The sequence below is a fragment of the Hyperoodon ampullatus genome, assembly GCF_949752795.1.
Source record: "Hyperoodon ampullatus genome assembly, chromosome: 1".
NCBI classification, from domain to species: domain Eukaryota; kingdom Metazoa; phylum Chordata; class Mammalia; order Artiodactyla; family Ziphiidae; genus Hyperoodon; species Hyperoodon ampullatus.
Window position 1 is genome coordinate 156,821,026 of NC_136914.1, and position 23,695 is coordinate 156,844,720.

General features: G+C 39.1%; 1 protein-coding gene across 2 annotated transcripts in view; it reads left to right on the forward strand.

Annotated features, from left to right (window-relative positions):
- PAPSS1 (3'-phosphoadenosine 5'-phosphosulfate synthase 1) overlaps positions 1-5,298 on the forward strand; it is a gene marked incomplete at its 5' end in the record, with an annotated part of 109,291 nt that extends 103,993 nt beyond the window's left edge. For both annotated transcript variants that reach the window (XM_079699673.1, XM_079699672.1), the window contains one exon: positions 4,584-5,298. In XM_079699673.1, the coding sequence (XP_079555799.1) occupies positions 4,584-4,722 (139 nt within the window). In that variant the 3' untranslated portion in view covers positions 4,723-5,298. The remainder of the gene's footprint in view (positions 1-4,583) is intronic.
- Positions 5,299-23,695: the final 18,397 nt, after the last annotated feature.

Consider the following 23,695-nt stretch of genomic DNA (forward strand, 5'->3'; position numbering starts at 1 on the left):
TGAAAACTGATTAGATTACAGATAGTGACTCTAGTGTCAAGTCCTTGCACCTGACTTCTGTTAAAAAATAAAATCCTCATGTGAGGGATAGAAATACAAGTCTGAGGCAGAGGGAAATAAATGTGTTTTCCGTAGCCCGGGTGGTGTGGAACCACCAGCATGTGGCAGCAGAAAATCCCGTTTCATGTGATGAAGAAATGCTTGTGGCATGCGGGACAGATGGAGTATGAAATAGCGTCAGGAAAAGAGGTACCCAGGGACTTTTGTTTTAAAATTCAGTTTCAGAAGGAATGCAAGCAGACTTCTGGATTTCAGACTGTTTGGCATTCTGAGGAAAGAAAGGACTTTAATTGGTCTGGCTTTTTTCCTTTAATCACAGAGCCAGGACAGAGTCATTCTACAAGCTGCTCCCTCATTTCTTTTTCATTGCCCCATCAGGAACAGGTACTTTATGCATGGAACACAGGGTTTCCTTTCTGAATTCAAAATTTTAAATTGACATCGCCAGAAAGATCTACTGTCATAATTTTCCTTAATGACACTTATTTAGGGAATTGATAAGTGACCCTCCTAAGGAACTAAAAAACATTCAAGCAATATCTGTCAAATGATTCTCAGCTGAACTAACCAGTTTTACATCAGGTTGGAATGAGGGTTTTTTAGATGCAATTGGAGAGATCTGGACCCCTCCACACCCTTGACTTCCCCTCCACATGCTGCTTTGCTAAGCCCTGCCCTGAGGGGTAACCTCTCTAGCCTAGAGATAGTCACCAAACTGTGTTGATGGATCCTATTATCAGTTCATTCCCACACAGGTTCTGTTTACCCACAGGAGACAACCTTATTACATTTTTATTGAGAAGGTTGAGACCATCTTGCATTAACCACCTCATCTTTTTCTAACTCCACGTCATCACTATTTCTTCTTTTCTTCATTTTTCACCCTCCTTGTCAGAGCTCCTTTCTCTGTGTTCTTCATCCCAGACTTCTCCATCTTTCATTTCTTTCCTGTTACCCTCTCCTGGCTTTCATCCTCCTTCCTTTTCTCATTCTATGCCACTTATCTTCTTCTGCCTATACACATGCTAAGACCTCCCTTTTCTTGTAAAAAAAAAATCTTTTCTCCACTGTGTATCTCTGCCACTTTACCACTCCATCTCTTTCCTTCATCATCCACTGAAACTCCTTGATTAAAGAAAATTTAAATTCTGATTCGTTTATCCAGTGGATTTTTCCGCCCCTCTTGGTCATCTTCCTTAGCCCCTCTGTGGCCTTCACTTTAAAATTTTTTCTTTTTCCATGACCTCCATATAATCATCTTGGTTTTCTTCTTACTCTTTCGACAAATGCTTTCCCTTTTGGCAAGTCTTCTTTCTTGGAGAGCTTATCCATTTTCTCAAACTGGGTTTTCATTTTAGTGTTGATAAATTTAAAAATTATGTTTCTAACCCCAACCTTTCCTGAATTTTTTGGAAATCTCTTATAGTCTTGCTTTTTTCCTAGGCCCATCTCACATGCAGTCAATTTCTTTTTCTCCCCTTAAGTTGTAGTCATTTATGTAAGAGAAAGATGATAGCTTACTTCATATTTGAACTATTGTAACCAACACATCTGCATGGGCCAGTTTATTATAGTAGATTTGACTTTTCTTACACATTGAACACATGATAGAAGTAGGAGCTACTCCCTAGATTTAAACTACTTGAATCCATCTTGCTTTGGAGCAATATCTGTTAAACTTTCCTTTTCTTCGGTCATCTTTGAAAATGTGAGCAGACATTTAAAAGATGTTTTACCTAAGAAGATGAGAGCTGTTGAAATATTGAGTTGAATGTATATCTTCCTGTCTTTCTGGTAGTGCAGGGAATAGAAGAGCGGACAGGTGCCTAGGGGAAGGTGTCACATGCCTGAGTTAAAGAAGTAGTGACTTCTGCTTAATAGCAAGAGATGGGATTATAAAGCATTAAGTTTGATTTTCCTGTGGCTGATTAAATGAGTTACACTTTTTTATATTCTTTTTTTTTTTTTTTTTTTTTTTTTTTTTGCGGTACGCGGGCCTCTCACCACTGTGGCCTCTCCCGTTGCGGAGCACAGGCTCTGGACGTGTAGGCTCAGCAGCCATGGCTCACAGGCCCAGCCACTCCGCGGCATGTGGGATCTTCCCGGACCGGGGCACGAACCCGTGTCCCCTGCATCGGCAGGCGGACTCCCAACCACTGCGCCACCACGGAAGCCCACTTTTTTATATTCTTATCCTGTATGTGTAGCATTCCAGAATAAAACTCTCAGACTCTTAGGTGTTTCAGAGTGGGGTAGGACATTCATTAAAGCCTGGATACCTCACTGGGGAGTTGGAAAGGCCAGAATTAGGGACAGCAGCAAATATGAGAGGGAAACCTAGATCCAGGACCAAGAGTCAAGTTGATCTTAGGAACTAACAGTAGTGGGCAGGCCTAAGGACAGGCCAGATGCAAGATATGTAGAGGCTGGTGATAATATAACCAAGTCCAAGGTTCAGAAAACCAGTGAGCAGTCGGGTCATTGAGCACACAGACAATGCAAATTAGAAAAGCAGGAGAGGCCAGAAACTGGGGCACACTGGATCATGAGGAAATCACAATAATTCTTCCTTGGTCTGGAGCTCAGTCCTACCAAGTGGACAACCCAAGAGCTCATAGATAGACTAAGTGAACCAGGTTCCCCCAGATAAAGTGGAGGTGAGCAAGGTCAAGAGAGAAGCTAGATCGGAAGATGACTGTTGAAGAGGTTATGAAGGGCATGTAGAAACCTCTAGTGTGAATAATCCAGATTTAGAGAAAAGGGAATATACAAGGAGCTCAGATGAACCACAGCAATCAGAAACCCCATCTTACCCTTTTTTGGCCAGAGGATGGAGAGTAGTTAGTGACTTGTATAAGACTCTAAATGGTTCTATATTGAATAAAAATTTTCTGTACATATACCTTTTCATTCTTTCATATTTCACCAAATATTTATTGAGTTCCTAGTTAGAAAGCTAATAAAGTACTTGATCACTGGTCATTATTTACTGAATATGTTGTATGTCCCAACACTGTTATGATATACTGTTTACTGCTGATGTCTGTCATTTAAGGGTGAATTAATAGCCATTGTAACTCCTGTTGGGCCAGAATAGGGAGTATAATGCTATGTCAGCATCCTGTTTATCTGCTCTCATCAGGGCAGTGTTCCAAATGATTGGGGTTTCAGATCAGTTAAAGGTCACATTATTTAAAATTATTTAAATCACTTTTGGATAGAGATTTTAAAAATAAGCTCTTATTGATAATAATATATTATTTTATTTTGATATTGATAATATAAATCATCATTGTAGAAAACTGCAGAAAACATCATGACAAAACTAAAAGCACCTGTGATACCACTTTGTAGAAATAAGCACTGTTAACATTTGGGTGTATTTCTTTATGATCTTCTCCTCCCCGCACCCCCTTATTTTAACAAAATTGCATTGGTATTGTATATAAAGTTTTGTGTCCTGATTATTTCACTTCCCATTATTACATCGTGAACATTTTATCCAATCTTTAACTATACTTTAATGACTGTGTAATTCTGCTCAGGACTGTACCACAATTTACTTAGACCTTCAACTGTTAGATTATTTACAACATTTTTACTATCATAAAACAGTTTTCAGACAGCTATCTTTATGCACAGTGTTTGTTGGCATCTCTGATTATTTCCTTTACGTAGATTCCTAGAAGTGTGATTATTAGTTGAAACATACCTGGCATACCTCTAGGAACAAGGGGCACTTGCAGTTTATGATTTCACTCAATTCTCAGATTAACTCCACAAAAAGTGGGGATGGAACGTACAGTCGCTGACTAGGAGTAAACAGGGGATGTGATCTGGTGACTTGAGTGACCCAGAACTCTTGCTCTGTTCTTGGGTCTGCTATCTAGTCGGTTCCCTTGATTGAGGGAAGAGGTTGAAATTACCAATAGACAGTATGTGTCATAGCCATAGGTGCTCTGTGCTTAATGGTCTAAGGGCTTTTGTGTGTTTTTGTAGGTGTGAAGGTGAAAAGAACTAACACTACCTTTGTGTAATAGTTTATCAATGGAATAATATTAATTATTGCTACTTACGTGCTGTTGTTATTTTTTAAGTTCCAGTTTTTCTCTTAATGTTCCAAAATGCATTTAGCTTTCCAGATTCAGACTTCCTAAAAAGTTTTCAATATGTGCATCTAAATTCGATGTTTTTCTAAAAAAAAAAATTTCTATTTCTAAATTATTAGTTGCCAGGGGTTGGGGAGGAGGGAGGAAAATGGGTATGTCTATAAAAGGGCAACCTGAGGGATCATTATTGTATTTTTGTTGGTTTTTTTTTTTGGTAAGTTTTGATAGTGTGGTGTTTTTTGCTCAATGACAAACTTGAAATCAGGTTGATATTCATAAGTAGTACATTTCATCCAGATATTTTTTTCATTAAGCTTGTCTTCCATGAACAGAAGGAACGAATGTTTTTTAAAATTTCACTATAACTAAGTTTTTAAAAATATGAAATATTTTTCTTTTTTCTCTCCCTTTCAGCCATGAAGACTTTGAATTTATTTCAGGAACACGAATGCGCAAACTTGCCCGAGAAGGCCAGAAACCTCCTGAAGGTTTCATGGCTCCCAAGGCCTGGACTGTGCTGATGGAATACTACAAATCCTTGGAGAAAGCTTAAGCTGTTAACCCAGTCATTTCACCTTTGACACCTCACTGAGTAACAAGAGGGGACCATGTAGTTACTGTTGGCATTTCTTTGTGGTGGTATCTGTATGGACATGCTTCCTAAAAACAGACCCTTTTCCTTAACTAGCATCAGTTTTGGTCTGCCTTATGAGTTCTGTTCTGAACTAGTGTAACACACTGCTGGTTTTAATGTATCTTTTCCACTTACTGTAGTTAAATATTCCTACAATATAGTCTTTTTGTATTATATTTATGCTTCTGTCTCATGATTTTTTCAAGCTGTTATATCAGTTGTAACCAATAGTATACACATTGAATCTCACTTTTCATCTCTTGAAAAAAGAAAAAAAAATCCACTAAACAATAAACTTGGCTAGACCTTGTTTGGGAATTTTACAGGTCGTCTGTAGCATTTAGATTTTTTCTTCTACATTGGAAGTACAGACTGCTTTCTGCCTTCCTTCCCATCAGCTATTGATCTCTCAACTGTTATAATCTAAAGTATGTTAATATCTGTGTAAGCCCTGAATGAACTTTATTCAATAAAATTAAACTTTTTGGCTTCTTATTTATGTGACTTTTTAAAAATATTGTTTTGTCTACACATACTTTATCCTTCTTGTGAAGAAGTTTCTGGTGGGGAAGGGAAAATACAGGCGTCTTTCATTACTGGAATCTATTGATAATAATTAGTTCCAACCACTGTTTCATAGTGAATTTTTAAGTGGGAAAATAATAATGCATTCTCAGTCCATCCAAAAACTCAACCTGTTTCCCCAAATATCTCTCTAATATTCTTAAATACCTAAGATGGTGGTACTAGTAATAGAGACATGATAGAGGGAGGTTAGTTCATGGTGGGGGAAGGGCAGCATATCAAGTTTGCTTTTGTAGTATATCCTCAAGTAGAATATTCCAGAGGAGATGCTTATTTAGGGACTGGATATATAATTTTGGTTGAGATGCCAGCATTTTTGATTTGCAGTCGTATTTCCTATGATGAAATAATCTTGCATGATCTAGCCTTGAAAATTCAGCATTACAAAGAGATGGCAGATTATACACGGAGATAGTGTATTGTCATTAAGTCAAATGGGAATAAAATACCACTAGGAAAAGAAATAGAAGGAAAAACGAAAACAAAGTAAAAGCACATCACTGAGGGAATTAATTAGAAAGTTGATAAATAGAAAAAAATGGAGAATATGAGTAAAAGTTTCTAGTGGATGGATTTATTCACTAGTGGATACTGAATGAAAATATTCATTAGTGGACGATGTAAAAAGTATATGAATGCATATGTTGATGGGAAGAATTAGAGGTGATAGTTGATATGACTTTTTTGGTTACACATTATCTAGATCTCTTTTAGGGAGATCTCCTTTATATAAATCTTGTATAAATCTTCAATTTTTATGTATATATAAAGGTTGAAGGATTGCAGAGGGGCTCTCCAACCACAGACAGCTAAGGTGTGACAGGGCTTCAGCTCAGCTAATTCAGAAACTCCAACCTGAAGTGTTGAATGTGTAGGAATGATGCAAAGATGTAAGGACAGAATGAGTTGTGGTTTCATGGTGGCAGCGACAGAGTCAAGATTCTGGGGGCAGTGGTGATGGTGCTCGTGGCAGTGGGGGTCTCCTGTGCAAAAGTAGTACCCTATCTTGAATGTTCCAGGGCATGACCTTGGCTGAGTCCTCTGCCACTAACCTTTCATTCCTGACCATTTTCCAAGCCTCATTCTCTTGCATTTTCCATCAGTTCTGTAAGAGACCCAACAGCCTCCCCATATATTCCTTTGCTGCCTAAATTATCTAGAGTTTCTGTCGTTTGCCAAGAACCCTGATCATAACAGGTGACGTGAAAAAATGTATACTTCACATTAAAATCTTGATACTGCTAAATTCAAGGTGATTTTTACTGTTAGCATATTTTATTTATTTTAAAATTTATTTATTTATTTATTTATTTATGGCTGCATTGGGTCTTTGTTGCTGCGCGAGGGCTTTCTCTAGTTGCAGCGAGCGGGGGCTACTCTTCGTTGCACTGTGCAGGCTTCTCATTGCGGTGGCTTCTCTTGTGGAGCACGGGCTCTAGGCATGTGGGCTTCAGTAGTTGTGACACGTGGGCTCAGTAGTTGTGGCTCACGGGCTCTAGAGCGCAGGCTCAGTAGTTGTGGCGCACGGGCTGAGTTGCTCTGCGACATGTGGGATCTTCCCGGACCGGGGCTCGAACCCGTGTCCCCTGCATTGGCAGGTGGATTCCTAACCACTGTGCCACCAGGGTAGTCCCTGTTAGCATATTTTAAAAGTTAAAATATAGAGAAAAAGTTTAATACTTAGCACTCAGAAAACTTATCCTTTTAAAATTACAAAAATATACGCATAAAATCAAGCTGAGAATGTTTAGAACAGAAATCAACAGCATCAGGGTGAAATGTGGTCGAAAAAGGAGCTTTGTGTTCTGTCACGTAATTTTCCTTTCTGAGTCCCATAGTGCCCCTTGTCCTCAACCCACCAGGGAGGGACATGATGAGAACATGATTCTAAGCCTCTCTGCTCTTGGGATTGGCCACCCACTTGTGTGTTTTAGAGAGATGGAGAAGAAAATAAAAGTACCCAGTGATTTCTACCAGTCCACGGGTTGGTATGTGTGTCTTTAATCTACAAATAGGACATATGTAGAAATTTTATTTTTCTTTCCCAACTCATAAAAATGACCCCAAACCAATCTTTAAAACCTTCACCCCTTACACCAAACCTCTACTGCCAAGTGGTCTTGGAAATCTCAATGTCATTTTTATCTATCCATCAGCTGGAACAATGAATGGAAAAATAATTATTTTTTTAAAAAAGAGGAAAAGAAAGTGCAGAAATATAATGTTTTGGCAGAAATATAATGTTTTAAATCTGTCAATTCTGTATTCCACTCTGATAATCAAGACCACATATTTGAGTTTCATTTCCATCCAAGAGGGGAACAGTTATGTCCATATCTTAGAAGTTAGCATTTAAATACCTTATCGGGAAAAATTCAGAAGTTGTGCTTCCCCCATATGGTATATTTTTATTAGCACATATGTATCCAGGGGTGAGTTGGCTCACAAAGTAAGGAAGTATTTGCCGACGGGCTTCTTTTATGTGTGGGCTATATTCCTTAGAGGGCCTGTAAGCCTCTTTGTATTTCTGCAGATTCCATTTCCTCCTCCACACAGTCTTGTCCTGAATATAATTATATATAAGTTGTGCAAAACACATTCTGCCCACCTAACTCTCAGTCAGTCTTTTCTGGACTAAGGTAAAAGCTGGCCTCCCTAAAGGTAAGTACTTGAGGACTATAATTGAGCCAGGGGTGTGTTGAGATTGGAACCTCTTTTTCCTAACTTCCTGTTTCAACAGATCCTCAGGAAAATGGCACTAGAGTTTAGGGCCTAGATTTGAAGAACTGAAATTAGAAACATGGAAAATCTCATCATGGACCTTTATTTCCCAGACCTGCACCAGCACTGAGCATCTATAATGATCTGCCTTTGTTAGGAAAAGAAATTATGGTTACCAAAGAGGAAGGGGGGGAATAAATTGGGAATCTGGGATTAACAGATACACTGTCCTATATATAAAATAGGTAAACAACAAGGACCTACTGTATAGCACAGGGAACTATATTCAATATCTTATAATAATCTCTAATGGAAAAATCTGAAAAATTGAAAAAAAACATACAGATATGTAAAACTGAATTACTTTGCTGTACACCTGAAAACTGTAAATCAACTATACTTCAATTTAAAAAAGGAAAAGCACAGGAAAACCTCTCCACTGAAATGAATTAGAACACCGACTCCCTCTCTGCTTTTGTTCCAACATCTCTGGCTTGTCCTCTTTGAAAAGTGTCTGTTCTCGGAGAGCATAACCACTTCTATTGCCCAAGAGAAAGTAATTATCTGTTAAAAGTATACTGGGGCCTTGCTGCACAATCAGGTCCTCAAGAAAAAAAAGCCAAGTGAAGGAGAGACTGAGTTATGTCTGACCCATGACTGGTTCACTGCCTGGCTGCCCAGAGCCTGTCCCGAATGACTTTGAACCTCAGTGTGTGGCTAGTGCTATTTTGTGTGATCTATATGTTGTACATAGGTACAGTTATAGCAATATGACTTTTGATACGTTGTGGTCAATTCTAGTGGGCATTTGCAGCCATTAGAGAGTTTTGAGTAAAAAATAAAAGTTTATTTAGGAGACATTTAAGCAGAAGCACAAGCGTAAAAGAGAAAGTATAGTTTTGTGGTTAAGAATTCAGGCTCTGAAGTCAAACTTGACCAATTCCTTGTTGATTATGTGATCTTCAGCTTCATGAGGGCTTGATTTCCTTATCTGTGGACCAAAGGTTATAGTCAGGAATTATATGAGGTAATGCTTGTAAAGCACTGCTCCTTTATTATTATTGTTTTATTTAAAGATGTAGTCTTTTGGCCAAGAAACAGTGATATCAATATTTATGAGACCAACCTTGTAATCTTTGCTTCATAAAACCATTCTCTAGCCCACTGAGCAAAGTGACTAAATACAGTTATATGTTAGATACAAACCTAAAGGCAGACACAGTATCCTTGTTTCAGCCATACTTTCCCCTCAATTTTTCCCTGTGTCCAACTTCTGTGGTTTCTAGATTAAGAAAACTAGTACATTTTTGCAAAGAGAAAAAGCAGAAAAATACACACATTTGCCTAAAGCAAGCATAGACTAATCCTATGAAAAAATGATAGTACTTTGGGAAAGCATCATCGAGAGGAAGATCAAGATTAGAAAGGTAGTTTATTCTCAACATTAAGTTTACAGAAGAAGGCTTGCTTTAATTAATGTGGTCATTACCTATATCAAAGCTGCATTTTACAAGTGTTACACTTTTCATTTAAAAGTTCAGCTTGTTGACACCTCTGATCAAAGCATAAAATCTTAAATATATATATTTTTTTTTTTTTTTTTTTTTTTTTTGCGGTACGCGGGCCTCTCACTGTTGTGGCCTCTCCCGTTGTGGAGCACAGGCTCCGGACGTGCAGGCTCAGCGGCCATGGCTCACGGGCCCAGCCGCTCCGCGGCATGTGGGATCTTCCTGGACCGGGGCACAAACCCGTGTCCCCTGCATCAGCAGGCGGACTCTCAACCACTGCGCCACCAGGGAAGCCCTTAAATATATTTAACTTTTAGAATTGAACTATAAGTGGTGTTTCATGTCCTAGAGAATTATTTGTATCTTCCATGGACATAACAGGAATAAAGGTATTAGGAACATGAAATACAAAATAGTATACTGTTTCCCAGAGTTTTCCACACAGGGATTTTTTTTTTCCTGTTTATATAGTCAAAAGATCTCATAGCTAAGAGTAGGATAATGAGTAAAGAATAACATAACATTTAAATTTGTCTTGAATAAACAATCAAAATCATAATAATAGCTAACGTTTGCTAAGTGCTTACTATTTTATTTGCCAGACACTGTGCTAAGTGCTTTACATGTATTATTTTGTTTAATGCTTATAACAATAACTGGCATAGTAAGAAATATTATTAAGAAAGGAGAAGAAAAATTGTTTTCAAAGAATTGCAATAAAAATTAGTATAATATAATTTTGTTAGAAGAGAAATTAATATTAAAAGTTAACTTTGATAAAGAGGTCGAGTATAAGAGAAACGTGCAAAAACCAAAGTCACATAAATGTGCCAAAATCAAAATCTGTGTATTAACAATCATTGACTACAAGTGAAAATATCTGTTGCAGAGGTCATCAGAAGGACATGACTGCCGGTTGACCTGCGAACTGGACGCAGGCAATCAGAGATTCCTCATCCCTCTCCATCCTTGGAATGTACATTCCGCTCACCATTCCCACAGCCAGAGCCATTTCAAGGACGCAGCCTTGAGAGATAATGTGTTGTTGAGACCATCTGGATGGTACGTGGGGCTGAACCCTGTTAAGGCTGCTATACAAACTCTCAAGATTCTGATGGGTGGGTGTGGAGATGTACCCATTTTGCAGCCTTAGGAGACAAGCCTTGTAAGTTCCCTTGCTTATTAAAACTGCCGCCTAGGCATCTGGAGTGGCTGCTTCTTTCTTCTCTCCCTGCCCTCTGTGTTCAGGAGCTGTTTTCAGATTTCACTGGGGAAATTCCTGAGTTTGTAAACCAACAATGTCCCAACAATGACAGTCACACAACCTGTAAAATGCTTAGGAACAGAATTAAGAAAAGAAACGGTCTACTTGAGTAAAACTATAAAATTTAATGAAAAGACATAAAAGCAAGGTCTAAAAAAGTGGAACAGTATACCTTGGTCCCAGGTGAAAAGGCTTAATAGCATAAAAATGTCAGTTTTCCTAAAATTCATGATTTTGAGGCAATTAAAACCTCAATGAATTTTTTAGGGGGTAAATTATAATAATTTTATCAATTCATTTTGAATAACAAGTACTAAAAAGGCAAGGTAATTATATGACTCAAAGACTCAGGAAAAATAATAGTAGTTGTTTTGGGGTGCTTTGTTATACAGCGATAACTAATTAATACAGGCATTACAGCCCATGTATCAGTTGTACTCACCAGCTGATGATGGCTGGGGTAATTTGGGTTGTGGTAAAGGTAAAAAAAAAGAAGGGAAACGAGTAGCACCTAGAAGCTTTATGATTAGAAGGATAAATGGTAGAATCAATTAAAACAGCAATGGCAAGATAAAACAGAATTAGGCAACACTGTATATAAAAAAGTGTTGAGTTACAGAGCTATAAAATAGAATATATTGGGGCTTCCCTGGTGGCGCAGTGGTTGGGAGTCCGCCTGCCGGTGCGGGGGACATGGGTTCGTGCCCTGGTCCGAGAGGATCCCACATGCCGCGGAGCGGCTGGGCCCGTGAGCCATGGCCGCTGAGCCTGCGCGTCCGGAGCCTGTGCTCCGCAACGGGAGAGGCCACAACAGTGAGAGGCCCGCGTATCGCAAAAAAAAAAAATATATATATATATATATATATATATATATATATATATATATATATCCTTGATAAAATAAGAAAAAAACAGAGAAGCAGAGTTCTCTAGACCAGGAGTTGGCAAACGGTGATCTGGCTTGCTGTCCGTTTTTGTAAATAAAGCTGTGTAGGACCATAGCTACACATTTAAGTATTGTCTGAGGCTGCTTTGTGCTCCAGCAGCAGAGCTGAGTAGTTGAGACAGGCGCCCTATGGCCTGAAGAGCTAAAAATGCTTTTCATCTGGCCCTTCACAGGAAGAGTTTGCCGACCCCTGCTCTAGGCTGACAATTACTTCTACAACAGGGTTCCTACTGAAAGAAGGGGACAGACTTGGGGAATGGAGCAATACACTCAGTATTTAGTCTATATAGCTCACCCTTCTATTCCCTTCTTCGGCTTGGATGGGAGTGAGATGGCAATGGGGAAGAGGCCCAGACCCTCAGCGGGTTTAACCTGCAAAGTCAGAGAAATCAGAGTGGTACATGCTCAACAGCCTCCTATTATGGGAGTGAGATTGGATGCTTCTAATAGTAACATGTCCAAATAATTCAATTAAGTGTCAGACATGCAGTCTAACTCGATTTGGAGCTATGTTGATTGAACTGTTTACTGAATAAAACAGTGTTTATTTCTTTTCTTTTATTTATTTTTTCTTTTTTATTTAATTAATTTTTATTGGAGTATAGTTGCTTTACAATGTTGTGTTAGTTTCTACTGTACAGCAAAATGAATCAGCTATACATATACATATATCCCCTCTTTTTTTGGATTTCCTTCCCATTTAGGTCACCACAGAGCATTGAGTAGAGTTCCCTGGGCTGTACAGTAGGTTCTTATTAGTTACTAATTTTATACCTAGTATCAATAGTGTATATATGTTTTTTGCTTAAAACAACACACATTTATTATCTTATAGTTTTGGAGGTTGGAAGTCCAAAATTAGTCTCAGTGGGCTAAAATCAAGGCATCCAGCAGGGCTGCATTTCTTCTGAAGACTTTAGGTGAGAATATGTTTCCTTGCTTTTTCCACCTTCTGGAGGCCACCGGCATTCCTCAGCTAGTGGCCTCCTCTTCCTTCTTCAAAGCCAGCGGTGTAGCATCTTCTGATCTCTCTCTCTCTTTGACTCTGATTCTCCTGCCTCCCTCTTATAGGGATCCTGTGATTACTAGAACAGAGTTTTTAGCATCATGTTGATCCAAAAGCATTTCTTCTTTCTTCTTCTTTTTTTATTTTAACTTTTTTGCTGCACCGCACAGCATGTGGGGTCTTAGTTCCCCGACCAGAGATTGAACCCTCGCTCCCTGCAGTGGAAGTGCAGAGTCTTAACCACTGGACCACCAGGGAAGTCCCCCAGCAGTATTTCTTCTGGTGATGGGAACTAAAAATTTGTGAATCCAAATAGGTATATTTTTAAAATACATACAAGGCAGATAATAAAAATCAATGCAAATTTTAATAAGCAGTGGTTCCAATAGTAGTTCTTTCACTTTTATACTTAAAATGACTGTCCAGGCAATTACAGATTCACAGTGATTGGTGACAGGAACATCAGGTTTATCAGCAGAAACACAAAATGTGTAGTGCTGACAGATCATCATGCATGTGTTCAGGGCATATAAGCTGAGGTTCCTATGAGAACATTCACCTTTGCATTTCCTGACTTCCATGTTTTAATTTGTATCCTGTGCATTGTATTAACATTTTTCTTTGCATTTAGTTTCCTTTAAAAAAAGGAGAACAAAAGAAAAATTTTAATATCCCAATCTCTCAGGACAATCACCATATACCATATAATAGCTGCTTTGAGAATCTTAGGTTTGGAATATTGGGAAGGGATTTGATTCCTTTTATTCAGATCTCTAATGGATTAAAAGTATTGTGCTCAAACTTGCATAAAATTTTTTTCTTTTACTGCCGGAAATAAACAAAAGAGAATAAAGGACCTCAATCAAGAAAAGAAAATGTAATACAGCTTATAGACAAACTTGGAAACTCAATTTTGAGTGATTAAAATACATTAAATGGAAACGTTTAAAAGGCTCTCTTTTTTAGAAAAGGGACTGGAGTGATGACATTGTCTACCATGATAACTCTGAAAGAGAGCAGAGGTGATGTGGTGAAAGCAAGGGACTTTGGGGTATTATGTTAACTGGGATTTTTTAAAAATGTGAAAGTACTTGATCCAGACCTCTCCATATAATAGGTATTCAACATATGTTTGCTTCCTCCCCTTTTGAAGTAGACATTACGTGTTTTCCAGACTCTCTCGTAACTATCATTGGTCATGGGACCAATGTGGGCCAAGAAGACGTAAGAGGAATTCTGTTAGGGTGGGGGCTTTGCTTTTCTTATAAAGAGAGAAGACACAGCTAGCCTGTCTGGTAGGCAGACTTCAGAATGCTTCCTTGGCAAACTCGGTAACAAGATATGGTGCATGGTATTTAGCAATTTCTGCTGTATTTGAAAAAAGTCTAAAGAAGTGTTTTTCAAATTGTGGCCTTGACCCATCTATTAAAGATACCTGGGTTGGTATCACTGGGTGAAGCCAGGAATATACATTTAAATATGTGCGTTGTGTCATTCTTATGCACCCTAAAGTATGATATCTTTAGGGTGGCATAAAAGCTCAGGTAGATAGTTCTTTTGAATTGGTTTGTTTAAAAGTTATAACATGTTTTGATTTGCATATACATTCCAATGAAAGACTTTAATAAGCTTTGGTTTTGGCTATCAGCTCCAGAAAGTGAGGTTTACGGAGACGTTATTGTTGAGAACTACTTAGTAAAGCCCTGGTCCTTTGAACATTTTGAGAAATATGTTGAGAATTTGCAACTAGAGACAGAGGTGGCTCAAGGATGGTCCTCACCTGACTAGGGCTTTGATAAGTCTTTTTTCTTTTGCTAAAAGGTTAAAGCCTATTTGCTCTCCCATAAATAATTCTCAGGGATTCCTGAAATACTAAGAGTCCATATACTTTTTTTAAGGAATATAACGAGACCACCGCTAACAATAGAACATTAAAAAAAAATTTTTCTTTTTTTCGGATCCTAGATTACCTCTTCAGGTGATCACGGTTTGCTTGGTTCAAGACTCCATCCAGGAAAGGCGGAGGGGGAATCAGAGAAATCAAATGCAGTGAAATGTTAACTTGTAGAGACTCTGAGTATTTGGAAATTATTTGGACAACTTTTTTGTACACCCAGAATAATTAAAAAAAAATTTTTATTGAGTATAGTTGCTTTACAGTATTGTGTTAGTTTATACTGTACAGCAAAGTGAATCAGCTATAAGTATATATATATCCCCTCTTTTTCGGATTTCCTTCCCATTTAGGTCACCACAGAGGACTGAGTAGAGTTCCCTGTGCTATACAGTAGGTTTTCATTAGTTATCTGTTTTATATATAGTAGTGTATATATGTCAATCCCAATCTCCCAATTCATCTTACCCCCCTTCCCCCTTGGTATCCATACATTTGTTCTCTACATAAGATCGCCTATGCCCATTTTTTTTAGATTCCACATATATGCATTAATATACAATATTTCTTTTTCTCTTTCTGACTTATTTCACTCTGTATGACAGTCTCTAGGTCCATCCATGTCTCTACAAATGACCCAATTTCATTCCTTTTAATGGCTAATATTCCATTGTATATATGTACCATATCTTCTTTATCCATTCCTCTGCTGATGGACATTTGGGTTGCTTCAAAATTATTTTCTTTTAAAAGTTAATAAAGAAAAAAACAAAAAATGAAAAAACACACACACAAAAAAAACAAGACTCCATCCAGGAAATGACAAAATACTCTCTAGATAGCCCAGGGTCCTTACTTGAAAACCTTATAATCAATTAAATGGAATTTTAACTTTTTATTTATTATTTGTTTATTTATTTATTTATTTATTTATTTTTGGCTGCGTCAGGTCTTAGTTGTGGCACGCTGGATCTTCGTTGAGGTATGCGGGATCTATCATTGCGGTGCATGGGCTCTTCATTGTGGGGTGTGGGCTTCTCTCTAGTTGTGACATGCAGGTTCCCTCTTTCCCAGTTGTGGCGTGCAGGCTCCAGGGAGCGTAGGCTCTGTAGTTTGCAGCACGTGGGCTCCAGTTGAGGTGTGCGAGCTCAGTAGTTGTGATGCGTGAGCTTAGTTGCCCCATGGCATGTGGAATCTTAGTTTCCTGACCAGGGATGGAACCCACGTCCCCTGCATTATAAGGAGGATTCTTTACCACTGGACCACCAAGGAAGTCCTGGATTTCAACTTTTAAGAAGGAAAAGTTAACAGTCATACGAAGTACCTACCTATAGACATCTCCAGATTCCTCCATATCAATCCTACTTTAGAAGACCCTCCAACACTAGGGAAATAAGCAGATGTAGCCCCACATGGTATAAGGCTTCCCATTGCCCTTTCAGGAACTCAATACAGGCATTTTTCTCTTCAGGGCCAAGCTAGTCTCTCAGTCTCTCAGCATTTCCACCTCTCTTTCTTCATGACAATCCTACCACACTGGAAAGGTTTTTAATATGAGAAGAAAGAACACTTCAATCTCAGAGAAATGCTTAGCACCAAAGTACTCTAGGCAAGCTCTTTAATGTTTACAGTTTTTTTTAAAAGTTTTTTTAATACTCTGAGGAATACAAGGCAACTCTCTCACACCTCACTCAGTCTGGGCATCCCCTTCCCATGAGAGACATCTCACTACTGCTTCAGCTGCCAACTTGTGGAAGATTCCCACCCTCCAGTCCTGAAGTAAGCCACAGGACAGGCTTATGAGAGGACTTATTATGTGACATGATTATAGGAGATTCCTACAATGTGTCTAAGCAAGTGACTTTTTATGATAACCAGGGCTTCCAGTTCCAGGAACTTACTTAAAAATGAAATCAATTGAAAAGTGTTAGAGAAAATCTTGTCAAAAAAAAATAAGAATAAAATATAACCAGTGGAAAAATACAAAAATGGGAAAATTTTCAGCTATACTAGATTTTTTTTTTTTTTTTTTTTTTTTTTTTTTTTTTTGCGGTATGTGGGCCTCTCACTGTTGTGGCATCTCCCGTTGCGGAGCACAGGCTCCGGACGCGCAGGCCCAACGGCCACGGCTCACGGGCCCAGCCGCTCCACAGCACGCGGGATCCTCCCGGACCGGGGCACGAACCCGTGTCCCCTGCATCGGCAGGCGGACTCTCAACCACTGCGCCACCAGGGAAGCCCTATACTAGATTTTTTTAATTGCTTCCTAAAATTTGTTTTGTTTTTGGCCACGCCTCGCAGCATGTGGGATCTTAGTTCCCCAACCAGTGATGGAATACGTGCCCCCTTCAGTGGAAGTGTGGAGTCCTAACCACTGAACTGCCAAGGAGGTCCCTAGGATTTTCTTTTTAAAAGGTTGTTCCTTCTAGTTTTATTGAGATATAGTTGACATACTGCACTGTGTAAGTTTAAGGTGTACAACATAATGATTTGACTTACATACATAATGAAATGATTACCACAATTTAGTGAATGTCATCATCTCATATAGATACAAAATTAAAAAAATAGAAAAAAATTTTTTTTCCTTGTGATGTGAACTCTTAGGATTTACTCTTAACAACTTTCATATATAACATACAGCAGTGTTAATTATATTTATCGTGTTGTATATTATATCTCCAGAACTTATTTTATCTTATAACTGGAAGTTTGTACCTTTCGACCACCTTCATCCAGTTCCCACTCCCCCTATTCCCTGCCTCTGGTAACTATAAATCTGATCTCTTTTTCTATGAATTTGTTTGTTTGTTAAGTATAATTGCCCTACAACACTGTTTTAGCCCCTGTTACACAACATAGTAATTCAATATTTCTATACATTTCAGAATGATCACCACGATAAGTTTAGTTTCCATCTGCCACCATACAAAGGTACTACATAATTACTAACAATATTCCCACACTGTACATTTCATACCCCTGATTAGATTTCTTATTAATGCAAATTAAAACAAACTAAAGCATCTTGTTTTATCCTGGCTAGGATGCACTGAAATGAGGTATAAGGTGCGAGGGCCTGGGGAAATTTTGACGACTCCAAACCATGTAACTAGGCCCCTGAATGTTCAGGAGAGCATCACTGTGCCCTACCTCTGGCAGGTGGAGGATTACTGATGCTCTTAATGAGAAGAATTTCATGCGTGTGGAGGGGTGAAGCTGATTGCAGTAAGAATGAAGCATTTCCGTTGAACCCAACAGGATCAGCCACTGTAGGTTTTTACCCAGGAGTGTGACATGAGGCAAGCAGAGTTTCAAGTTTCAAGTAGATAACTCTGGCCACAGTGTGTTGAGTGGAGAGGAGGAACTGCAGAAGGATCAGTTAAAAGGGCTGTGTTTTTTCAGACAAGGGACTAGGAGGGCCTGTGTTGGAAGAAACAGTGGAGAAGAGAGGATACCTTTACATCTTCCCAAATAACTCCTGGGCCTCGCAGCTCTGTCTGACCTGTTCTTCGGTGGCCACATATGCTTTAACATCATCTGTTCACTCACAGGTGAGCTTTTGACAATATCATTCAAATTTATTCCTGTTGTGGCAGCTGCAAATACCAGATGTGTCTGCTTTTAGGTTCTGTGCCTCAGGAAAACCTCTAGTGGCCTCTCCCTCTTCTCTGGTGGCCCTCCCTCTAATTGCTCCAGCAATATTGTCATGTTACAGGATACTCCCTGTATATACTAAGAACACCTGTGATGATGCGACCTTACCACTGAGTTTCTAGATTGTTTCTTGTAAAAATGCAGGTGCCTTTTCTTAACTGGAGTTTCAGGATGTATGAGAAAGAACCCTGGGACTTCCCTGGTGGTCCAGTGGTAAAGAATCTGTCTTCCAATGCAGGGGACATGGGGTCGATCCCTGGTTGGGGAACTAAGATCCCACATGCTGAGGGGCAACTAAGTCTGCACACCACAACTACAGAGCCTGTGCGCCACAAATTCAGAGCCCATGTGCCTCAACTAGAGATCCCTTGTGCCGCAACTACAGAGCCCACGTGCTCTGGAGCCTGCATGCCACAACTAGAGAGAAGACCACACGCTGCAACAAAGAGCCCGCACACCACAACGAAAGATCCCACACGCCTCAACAAAGATTCTGCATGCCACAACTAAGGGCTGACGCAGCCATAAAAAAAAAAAAAGAAAGAGCCCTGAGGAAATAATCCTAATAGATAATACTTGCTGTGGGTTACCATGTGGCAGGCATTGGGCGAAGGGCTTTACATACATTAACTCTTCTAATCTTCACAACCTTATGGTATAAGGTAATACCTTTGTCCCAGTTTTACAGATGCAAAAACTGAGACTTATGTTAAGTCTCAAGGTCACATGCTAATAAGAGGTAGAGTTGGGGACAAGAACCAAAGTGTGACTGATTCCAGAGCCTGACTTGGTGTGAGACAGGGTTTTCATTGAGGGATTTGGCATTGTCCAGAAATTCACATTAGCCCTTTGGGAGGAGTAGGTACTTAAAGAGGACAATATAATAATGAGTCAAGGATAATAAACAGTTGAACGTCTACTGTGACCCAGGTTCTGTGTTGAATGCTTATACAACTTATCTCATTTAATTTTTACAAAAGACTAAAGAGCTGGGTAAAATTCCCATTTTACAACTAGGTAAACTGAAGCTCAGAGAGGTTAGGGGAATTAAGATCACAAATCTAGTGAAATGCAAAGTCGGGACTAGAGTCAAACCCAGGAATTTTGCAAAGGTGACACACATTTTAGACTATGAGTGAACACTAGTTCTTATGTATTTTCTGATTCTTAGAATATGCTTAGAGTTGAGGCTGCTTCATAACCAAGACTCACAGGGTTTCTGAAGTATTATCGGAAGATTTCCTGAGTCAGAATTGCTTCTGATGCTTGATAAAAATATAGACCTCCGGACCCAATAAATCAGAATTTCTGGGGAAAGGGGCTCAAGGATCTGTATTTCTAAGAAGCCCCTGCTTGATCACCTGGTGGCCGAATTTCAAGAGTAAGAGTAGGAGTATGAGATGCCTAGAGGCCCAGATTTGAAACTCACATCCTGGTGTTCCTGCCACATTCCACTGGCTGAAACAAGTCACAGGGTTGCCCAGATTCAAAGGGAGGGGAAATAGCCTATCTCTCAATGGAAGAAGCTGCAAAGTCAAATTGCAAGGTCACATTGTAAAGGATAGAAGGAGGGAGATAGTATTTTGTGGTCACTTTAGTACTTTGTTTCCCACCAAGCAGCGGGCTTGACCACATCGCTCACTCTTTCACTTACTACAATCCTATCCTGAAGTATTGCCTTTTCCATGATACAGAAGGTACTGATGCACTTAGTTTTACAGAAACAAAATAAAACAGCAGTGGATTTTGTAATGAGATGGGAAGAGACTGTGGAAATCTTCTGTACTATAACAGTTTCACCACATTTCTCATGGCAAAGTACTAAACAGTTGTTTAACTTAAAAATGTATTTTGCCTTTTTTAAACAAAAAGGCAAGTGTTCCAAATTTGGTATCTTCTTCTCTGATAACAAGTGGCTGGCAGTAGTATGCTACACAGCAGGCATTGTTTGAAAATATAAACACAATCTATCCCTCAAGTTTAAAGTGATGTTTTAACAATGAAAGAGAAAGTAATTGCTTTTCAAAAGAAACTCCTGCTATGAACAAATCATTTTGAAACTGGATGTTTGGAAATGTTCCATTGTTATTTTATTGTCAAAAACAACATAAATGTGTCACATACAAATTTTCTCATATCTAAACTGATAAAAAAAATCCTTCAAATCGAGAGTTTTAGTGAGTTTTGAAACTATTTGATGATAATTTAAAATTTTAATACTTTCTGATTCATTTACAAGAAAACAGATGTATCAGAAAAAATAAAAAATACCACTAGTAGTGGTATTTTAACAGAAAAATATTGAAAATTGGTAGATGAAATTGAAAATTAAACTCCAGGATTTACAACCAATGATACAGTTTTTCCCATGTGGCTCTAAATATCGGTGCAAGGAACTTTTTGCAGATGACAGCCATTAAAACTCAGTGACATCACAAAATGTTGAATTAAGGTTTAAACATATAACAAAGTATTGTTACCGACCCTCCCTAGACAGTCCCCAACAAGGGTCCTCCTGCCTGGTGTCATCTGAGCCAATAGAATGAGACCAAGTTCGGTTCAGGATTAAAGGGAAGTTTTTTTCTTTGATCAGAGAATTAGAGAGGTATGAGACCGAGCTCTAGAGCACATGCTCTCCCCAGCAGGCCATGGGAGGGGCTGCTTTACAGGAATCTGGGCGGGGGGAGGGGCGGAGTTCTCAATGGATCAGGTGCAGCTGCGCTGCTCCGGCTTGGAAGTGCCAGGTGCAGCGACTCTGCGCACGGCCTGCTGCCGCCATCTTGAATTGCAGTGTCTTGCGGTAGTGTTTGTGCAGGACGCCCGCGGAGCTGAAGTGTGGGGGTGCCGCCGTTTATCACGAGGGACTCTGCTCTGAAGTGCCGGGTGCGAGGCCTCTGTCTGCGGCATCCTGTGAGCGAGTGAAACTCGACTAAGCCAAAGGAAAAAAAGGTTAGACTTTATTACCCAGATTCTATTTTTTTTCCCCAGGAATTGTTAACGGGCTTTGCCTGTGACCGTATAGTTAAATCACTTTGTGTTCACTAAAATCGTTAATGTTAGTGTTAAATTTTTAGTATAAAACAGAGTTCTGAGAAACATTCATAAAAATTTAAATTTATTTAAAAATATAGATATTATCTTTTTCAAATTTAATCTTCTATTCTTACCTTTCATAATTAACAAAGACTAATTACAGTGGACACATGTATAAAAATAAATATCACTTACATTAAGTTGGCTATTATCATAAAAACAGAAAATAACAGGTGTTGGTGAGGATGTAGAGAAACTGCCGCCCTGGTGCGCTGTTCGTGGGAATGCAAAGTGGTGCAACAGCTGTGGAAAGTAGTATGGTGGTTCCTCAAAAAGTTAAACCTAGGATTACCGTAGGGATCCAGTACTCAGCTTCTCGGTATATCCCCAAAAGAACTGAAAACAGGGACTCAGATAATTGTGTATCAATGTTGGGAATTCTGCCTGGAACTGGAAACATTCCCTTGGGCTTAATGACCTATAAGTTTGTATAATTTGCTAGGGTTTTCAAAAATTATTTTTTTCTACCTTTTGTTTCCCAGTCTTAAAAGATAGAATAATATAAATGGTCTTACTATAGAATCAGGATAAGCAATGCTAAGTGATATAAAAGTAATATCTAAATCTCGATGGTTTAATACAAAAACAGTTTATTTCTTGCACTTATCACAATCTGCAGGTAGATGTAGATCATTCCATTTTTTGATATCATTACTTTCAATCTGTGGATCCCTTGATCGCTGTGGAAGAACAGAGAGAGCAGAAATAATCATGCAAGGGTTTAGGGCCAGGCCTTGAAAGTGGTCCTTACCTCATCCTATCTTCTTTCCACTGATCAGGATTGGTCACATAACTCCAAACTAACTGTGTGGGATACTGAGAAATGTAGTTTATCTGAATTCTCAGGAAGCATTAAAGGAATTATTGAACAATTTAGCTAGTCTCTGTCACAATTAAAAAAATAAAATCTTGATTTTTTTCCCAAAAAGATATAAGCTATATTATGAGGATGCAAATGAAAAAACGTGATAAAATAATAATTGAATGAGGACAATGAGAAAATGAAAGTGAGATATTTTGTACTAAGCATTTATGTTTTATGAGCTTGAAACACTTTTCTTACTTATGATACAACCATAGTTGCTATTCCTTTTATCATTGTGCCAGCTCAGAATTCATACTGCAAAACAATTTCCCTGTGCCTGAGTCCAACAAGACATCAAAATGGACATTCTGTTTAATTAGCCACATCCACATAACTTATTTTTGCTCTTGATATGAGCTCAGGAAGTAGAAAACAGTCTGATATTGCCTTCCCCATTTTATAAAAAACAGAAGCGTAGAAACCTTAGCTAAGACAAGCAATTGTCATGCTTACGTCCCCAAGACAGTTGGAGGATGGGTCTGGGAGAGATCCCTTAGTAAAGCTTTGTTGAGGGATCCTGAATTTAAGCTCATGAACTGATAGTGTCATTAATTGTGTGTCCTGGTTGGTTGCGGTTAGAAAGCTTATTTCAGTAGGACTGTGAGCCAGATGCTCTATTTCTCTGAGCAAGAGTCAAGGGCAGGTGTGACACTGGGAAAGTCACTTGACTTCTCTGAGCCTCTAGGTTTTTTCTTGCCTATAAAATGAGGATCTCACAGGGATTTGGGGTTTGGTAAGATAAAATATTTGAAAGCCGCTAACTCAAAGTTCCTGGCACATAGTAAGGGGTTCATAAATGTCCATTCTGAACTTTATTGTAGTTGTCCCATATTTTCTAGTCAGAACCTGCATCCCCATCTGATGTGGCACTGGGGTAGGTGAGGAGGATACAGACCATGGCTGCAGAGGGAACAAACATCAGTTTAAGCACTACAACCTGGTCCTCCAACACTGTGCTACAGCACATGGTAGTCCGCTTGTTCTGTAACATGTGAGATTCCAGATATTTATATCTATAACCTTAACCATCACCACGCTTTGAGTCAGTTTTTTATTCTTGTGGGGTTGGGAGGGGAAAGAATGATGGGGTGGGGAGGCAACATAAACAGGCTCATAGTCATAATCCAATGAGTATGTCTTGGGATTTGGAGCTAGGATGAGAGAATATGGCTAAACATGTATGAATGATGATCTGGCCCAGTGTGATGTGCTGGGAGCTTCCTGGCAAGCACAGCATGGAGCATGTCAGGGCCCTGAGGGTGTCCTTTGTTCTCTCCTTCAAGTGTCTCAGATCCACTTGCCAGGGAAGATCTGAGCAAGAAAGGTTGGTCTCATGCCTGGAGCTGTCTCATC